This window comes from Pseudoliparis swirei, chromosome 4 (genome assembly GCF_029220125.1).
Source record: "Pseudoliparis swirei isolate HS2019 ecotype Mariana Trench chromosome 4, NWPU_hadal_v1, whole genome shotgun sequence".
In the NCBI taxonomy this organism is placed as follows: Eukaryota; Metazoa; Chordata; class Actinopteri; order Perciformes; family Liparidae; genus Pseudoliparis; species Pseudoliparis swirei.
The window spans coordinates 34823358-34830487 of NC_079391.1; the positions used below are offsets into that span (position 1 = coordinate 34823358).

Sequence of the window (7130 nt, forward strand, 5' to 3'; positions counted from 1 at the left end):
TTTTCCCACAATGTTTCTCTCTCCTGGGTCGCAGACCAAGGGTCTGTGACTTTGGGGATAAACTCCCCCGGGACCCGCAGTGGCTGTCCATAAACCAGCTCGGCAGATGAGGCCTGTAGATCCTCTTTGGGGGCCGACCTAAGCCCCAACATGACCCACGGAAGCCTGTCCACCCATCCACAGTCTTTGAGGCTGGCCCGGAGAGCAGCTTTCAAAGAGCGATGGAAGCGCTCGCACAAACCATTAGCCTGTGGGTGGTAGGCCGTTGTCCGATGGATCTTCACTCCGAGGTTTCCTGCCACCGCATTCCACAGCTCCGATGTGAACTGCGGCCCTCGGTCTGAGGATACATCAGCTGGGGCTCCGAACCTGGAAACCCAGGTTGAAATGAAAGCCCGAGCCACTTCCTCCGTTGTTGTCGATGCCAACGGCACCGCTTCTGGCCAGCGAGTGGTTCGGTCCACCATCGTGAGGAGATACGTGAAACCCCGGGATGGGGGCAAAGGGCCCACCAAGTCCACATTCACGTGGTCAAACCTCCTTTCCAGCACCGAGAACTGTGCTAAAGGGGCCTTTATGTGACGGTGGACCTTGGCGCTGGCACACCACACGGGTCCCGGCCCTCTTTCGTACGTCCTTCTTCAGCCCGAGCCAGAAGAACCTGCTGCCACCAACTTCTGCGACGCCTTCGTGCCAGGGTGTGACAGCCCATGCACCGTCTGGAACACCTGTCGCCTCAGCCGTGGGAACCACCGGCCGTGGCTGGCCTGTGGAGACGTCGCACAGAAGCGTTGTGCGGTCTCGCCAAGCGGAACGTCCTCCAACCGCAGCCCCGTCTCTGCCGTCCTCAATCCGAGAACACCTGGGTCTGTAATCTGCTCCTCGGCCATCTTGCTGTAGTCCAATCCCATCTGGACAGCCCCGGTGACGGCCCTGGAGAGGCAGTCTGCGACCAGGTTCTCCTTGCCTGCGACATGCTGCAGATCCGTCGTGAACTCTGATATGTAGGCAAGCTGGCGCTGCTGCCGCGCAGACCACGGTTCGGCGCTCTTCCTCATGGCAAACGTCAGCGGCTTGTGGTCCACATACGCGGTGAACTGCCGAGCCTCCAGCAAGAACCGGAAATGCCGAATGGCCAGAAAAAGGCCGAGGAGTTCTCGGTCGAACGTACTCTACTTCCGTTCATTTGGGCGCAACTGCCAGCTGAAGAAAGCGAGCGGTTGCCACGCCCCCTTCACCCACTGCTCGTGCACGGCACCCACCGTGGTCCGGCGTCCGTGGTGATGGCAATCGGAGCTTCAGGGCGGTGTGCCAACATTGTTGCCTCCGCCAGAGCCATTTTAGCGTCCACGACGCCTGTTCCGTTCTTCGGTCCAGTCCACCATCTTTTGCTGGCCTTGTCCTTCAGGGCCTCGTGCAGGGCCGCATCAACTGGGCTGCTTTCGGGAAATAAGCGGTGGTAGAAATTGATCATGCCTAAAAACTCCTGCAGGGCCCTCACTGTGAGTGGACGCGCAAAATTAGTGACTGCCTCCACCTTTGATGGGAGGGGAATCGCCCCGTCCTTTGTGATGCGATGTCCCAGAAAGTCAATGGTGGATAATCCAAACTGGCATTTAGCCGGGTTGATGATCAACCGATGCTGGCTGAGGCGATCAAACAATATCCGAAGGTGAGACGTGTGCTCGGCCCTTGATGTACTGGCAACCAGTATGTCGTCCAAGTAGACAAACAGAAAAGGCTGGTCCCTTAGCACCGTGTCCATCAGGCACTGGAATGTCTGCTGCATTCTTGAGTCCGAAAGGCATCCTCAGGAACTGGAACAGGCCGAACGGAGTGATCACCGCCATCTTGGGGACGTCCGCTGGCTGAACAGGCACCTGGTGGTAACCTCGCACAAGGTCTACTTTTGAAAACACCACGCTATCCGACAAGTGGGCAGAAAAGTCTTGAATATGAGGAACCGGATACCGATCCGGAACCGTTGCGTCATTGAGCCAGCGGTAATCTCCACACGGGCGCCCCCCGCCCCCAGGTTTCGGTGCGATATGCAGGGGTGAAGCCCACGGACTGTTGGAGCGGCGAATAATGCCCAGGCGCTCCATGTTCTCGAACTCGGCCTTGGCGATGGTGAGCTTCGCCGGGTCCAGGCGCCGGGCCCGGGCATGTACCGGCGGGCCCGTGGTAGAGAGGTGATGCTCCACCCCGTGTCTGACCGTGGAGGACGAGAAAGTGGGATGCGTGAGGTCCGGGAACTTGGCCAGCAGCTGTAGAAACTCCTCATCCACCGTCAGCATGCTAGTTAATCCGGTAGAGCCAGCTCCACTTAGCGTACATGGGTACGAGCTAAATGTTACCGCATTTATCAGGCGGCGGCCCTTTACGTCCACCAATAATCCATAAGCGCAGAGGACATCCGCGCCCAGCAGGGGAACGGCGATCTTGGCAGTGACGAAGTCCCAGCTGAAACGCTGCCCCGTAAAGGACAGCTCCAGGCCCCGCGTCCCAAACGTGCGTATGGGGGTCCCGTTAGCTGCTTCCAGGGGGGGCCCTGCCCGCCGGTCAGCATGTCCACCCGCGATGCAGACACCACGCTCCTCTGCGCACCCGTGTCGCAGAGAAAGCGCCACCCGGAAACGTCGTCCTTGATGAACAGCAGCCGGCCTTCCCGCCCGACGCTCATGGCTGCGCCGGCTCTGGCATTTCCCGTCTCTCTCGGCAGCCATGCCGTGGGTTGAGTCGGCCTCAGCGCCGCCGCGTAGCTCTGTTGGCCAGCCAGAAAAAACTTATCGGCCTCCTCGGCCAACTCCCGACAGTCGGTGATCGCGGTGTTGGCCAACGCGGCTCGCACCGGCAGGGGTAGCTGCTGCAGAAAGAGTTCTTGAAAAAGAAAGTCCGGTCTGTGCCGTCCCAGCAGAGCTAACATTGTGTCCATGAGCTCTGATGGCTTGCTGTCGCCGAGGCCGTTCAGAGTCAGACAGCCCGAAGATCTTCAGCAGCCGGTCTTTCAACTTGCCCCTCTCCGGCGGATCTTCCAGGATGCTCGCCACTCGGCCCGCTGTAGAACTGCCGAGGGCCGCCACGACATAGTCGTACTTGGTGGCGTCCGCTGTAATGTCCTTTAAGGCAAACTGAGCTTCAGTTTGCGCAAACCACACCGATGCTTGCGTATCCCAAAACTCTGGTAGCTTCAGCGAAACTGCATGTGTCGTCATCTTTTCTCCGGAAACGTCCATGAGATATCAGGGTCACCAATGTAGGTGTGCGGAAAAAACGAAGAGTCGAGTAGTTTTGCTTGACCGTGGTCGTTTATTTTCCTTTCCAACACCTGTGTCATTCGCTACTTCCTTACCACTAGTACTTATATACTCCTTATATATAGTAGTACTTATATACTCCTTATGTATAGTAGTACTTATATACTCCTTATATATAGTAGTACTTATATACTCCTTATGTATAGTAGTACTTATATACTCCTTATGTATAGTAGTACTTATATACTCCTTATATATAGTAGTACTTATATACTCCTTATGTATAGTAGTACTTATATACTCCTTATGTATAGTAGTACTTATATACTCCTTATGTATCGCTCAAGCACCTCTAGAACTATCTCAAGGATCTTAGAACCTCTTCAAGGTCTCCCGGAGTCTTCCCAAGGACCCCTAGAACCTACTGAAGCAACCCTGGACATTTCTAAAGGACCCTTAGAACCTTCTCAAAGACCAGTAGAACCTCTTCGGACCCCAAAACCTTCCAAAAGTACCCATATAACCTCCTCAAGAACCCCTAGAACCTTCTCAAGGACCCATAGAAACTCATGGACCATATATATATATACCCATATAACCTCATCATCCACCCCTAGAACTCAAACTGCCATATAATCTTCTCAAGCCCCTAAAACCATCTCAACCATCCTAACTAACTCCAGCTCTCCTGGAACCTCAGAAAAGTCCAGTCGACTAACATCCTCAAGGACTATGACCTAAACCTCCTGAAGGACTATGACCTAAACCTCCTCAAGGACTATGAACTAAACCTCCTCAAGGACTATGACCTAAACCTCCTCAAGGACTATGACCTAAACCTCCTCAAGGACTATGAACTAAACCTCCTCAAGGACTATGAACTAAACCTCCTCAAGGACTATGACCTAAACCTCCTCAAGGACTATGACCTAAACCTCCTCAAGGACTATGAACTAAACCTCCTCAAGGACTATGACCTAAACCTCCTCAAGGACTATGAACTAAACCTCCTCAAGGACTATGACCTAAACCTCCTCAAGGACTATGACCTAAACCTCCTCAAGGACTATGACCTAAACCTCCTCAAGGACTATGACCTAAACCTCCTCAAGGACTATGAACTAAACCTCCTCAAGGACTATGACCTAAACCTCCTCAAGGACTATGACCTAAACCTCCTCAAGGACTATGACCTAAACCCAGGAGGCTCCTGGAGGATCAGAGTTGAGAACTAAACCTGAACCTCAGGATCAGAACGTGAGATGGGAACAAAGAAGAAGAGAGACTGAGATCAGGTCTGAGACCTGGTCTGAGAACTGGTCTGAGAACTGGTCTGAGATCAGGTCTATGATCAGGTCCGGGTCTTCTGTCGACAGAGGGCGCTCTGGCTCCTCCGCAGCCTTCAGACTCTGCAGCCCCGCCCCTCCCCCACGGAGCCCCGCCCCCTCTGGGATCCAGTCAGTGTTCCTCAGTTCAGTAATAAGATCAAACAGAACCTATGATCACACCACCACGTAGTCCCGCTCTATGGGGTCTCCTTCAGGGGTCAGGGTCTACTTCAGGGTCTCCTTCAGGGTCTCAAGACGACTAGGATAATAATAAAGAAGTGTGTGTGAGTATATATGCGTGTGTGTGGATGTGTGTGTGCGTGTGGATGTGTGTGTGTGTGTGTGTGTGTGTGTGTGTGTGTGTGTGTGTGTGTGTATGTGTGTGTGTGTGTGTGTGTGTGTGTGTGTGTGTGTGTGTGTGTGTGGATGTGTATGTGTGTGTGTGTGTGTGGATGTGTGTGTGTGTGTGTGCGTGCCCGCCCACTCCTCGTTCTCCTTTATAAGCGCGTGCCTGACGGCTCCCGGTTCACTGCGCTGCAGGACTCTGATCCCGCTCCCCGCGTTCCGCATCCAGATCGTCCGGTTCGTTTCTCTCCGGTCTCAGAGCCCTCTGCCGGTCTCAGAGCCCTCTGCCGGTCTCAGAGCCCTCTGCCGGTCTCAGAGCCCTGCCGGTCTCAGAGCCCCCTACCCGGCTTGGCCCAGACTGGATTCTCGGAGCGCGTCGCCATGCGCGCCCGGGTCTAGATCCTCCATGGAGCTCTCCAACCTGTACGAGGGCGCGCCCCGACCCCCGCTGAGCAGCCTGGCCCCCGGGCAGCACCCCCCCTCCGGCTACAGGGAGCCGTCCGACCCGGGCGGGGACATCGGGGACAGCGAGACCTCCATGGACCTGAGCGCCTACATCGACCCGGCGGCGTTCAACGACGACTTCCTGGCGGACCTGTTCCAGCACAGCTCCCGGCAGGACCGGCTGAAGAGCAGCGGGGACTACGAGCCGGTTCCGTGCGCCGCGGGGCCGCAGCACCACTACATGGCCAACTACATGGAGGCCAAGCTGGAGCCGCTCTACGGCCACAGCCCGCAGCGCCTCCGGCCGGTGGCCATCAAGCAGGAGCCGCGGGACGAGGACCGGATCCCGGGTCTGCCTCCCGCCTACCAGCCCCCGCTCCCCCCGCAGCAGCAGCCGCACCTCCAGTACCAGATCGCGCACTGCGCGCAGACCACCATGCACCTCCAGCCGGGCCACCCGACCCCCCCGCCGACCCCGGTGCCGAGTCCACACCACCACCCGCACCACCCGCAGCAGGGCGGCCTGAAGCTGCTGGAGCCCCGAGGGGACAAGTCCAAGAAGAACGTGGACAAGGGCAGCCCGGAGTACCGGCTGCGGCGCGAGCGCAACAACGTGGCGGTGCGCAAGAGCCGCGACAAGGCCAAGAGCCGCAACCTGGAGACGCAGCACCGGGTGCTGGAGCTGGCCACGGACAACGAGCGGCTACGGCGGCGCGTGGAGCACCTGGCGCGCGAGCTGGACACGCTGCGGGGCATCTTCAGGCAGCGGCCGGACGGGTCCTTCAAGCCCAGCTGAGACCCTGGTACCGGACCGGCCGGATCCGGACCGGCGCGCAGCTGGATTTACACTCAGTGACGGTTCTACAGGTGTTCACGTGAGAGGAGACTCCCAGGAGTCCCGGGAACAGATCACTGGACAGACAGACTGGACACAGGTGGATCCGGTCTCACGTGACTTCTGGAGGACTAAAGCTCCGTGGGGTCTCTGTATGTCTTCTATAAAGCCAATAAGCTGGTCAGGGGAGCCGAGTCCCCGTAGGGGACCACCAGCAGTTCTCACCCTGGAGGAGGAGGAGGGCTGTGGAGTCTTCCTCTCCTCCTTAGTCAACATGTTGTATATAAACTAGAATAATAATAGTTCTGAAATGCCAAAGTGACAAACTCATAGAAACTGGATCAGTGGGGTCCTCTGTGGAATCTAGACCTGCAGACCTGGATCTCACACACACACACATGGTGCCTTCTGACCTTTGTGACCTTTGACCTCTTGCTGATCTCTTGTCTCCGTGAGGAAGACGAAGGTCTGCGAGGAAGAGGAAGCTGTTTGTTTCAAAGTCTCCGTTGTAGAATTGGTCTCTATAAACACAAACATATCTTTATGTTTAATACAATAAAAGATCTCCTGTGACTGTTGCTGTCCTTTGTTACCGTGACTCCTGAGTCAGGTAATCAATACGTATGATTATTAGAGCTGATAATGTCTCTTTGATGTTAGAGAACAAGCAACTCATGAACGTCTTGTATTTACCCATAACCCACGGTCAATAATAATAACACATATATATACACATATATATACATATATATATACATATATATGTATATATATATACAGTATATATACATATATATATATATATACATATATACAAATATATATACATATATATACAAATATATATACATATATATGTATATATATACAAATATATATTTATACATATATATATATATATTACATATATACATATACATA

At 54.6% G+C, this 7130-nt stretch overlaps 1 protein-coding gene across 1 annotated transcript; it reads left to right on the forward strand.

Annotated features, from left to right (window-relative positions):
* The first annotated feature begins 4793 nt into the window (after positions 1-4793).
* Positions 4794-6782, forward strand: cebpa (CCAAT enhancer binding protein alpha). The gene has a single exon (XM_056411951.1). The coding sequence runs from the start codon at positions 4962-4964 to the stop codon at positions 6168-6170; it is 1209 nt and encodes a 402-aa protein (XP_056267926.1). The 5' UTR covers positions 4794-4961; the 3' UTR covers positions 6171-6782.
* The last annotated feature ends 348 nt before the right edge of the window (positions 6783-7130 follow it).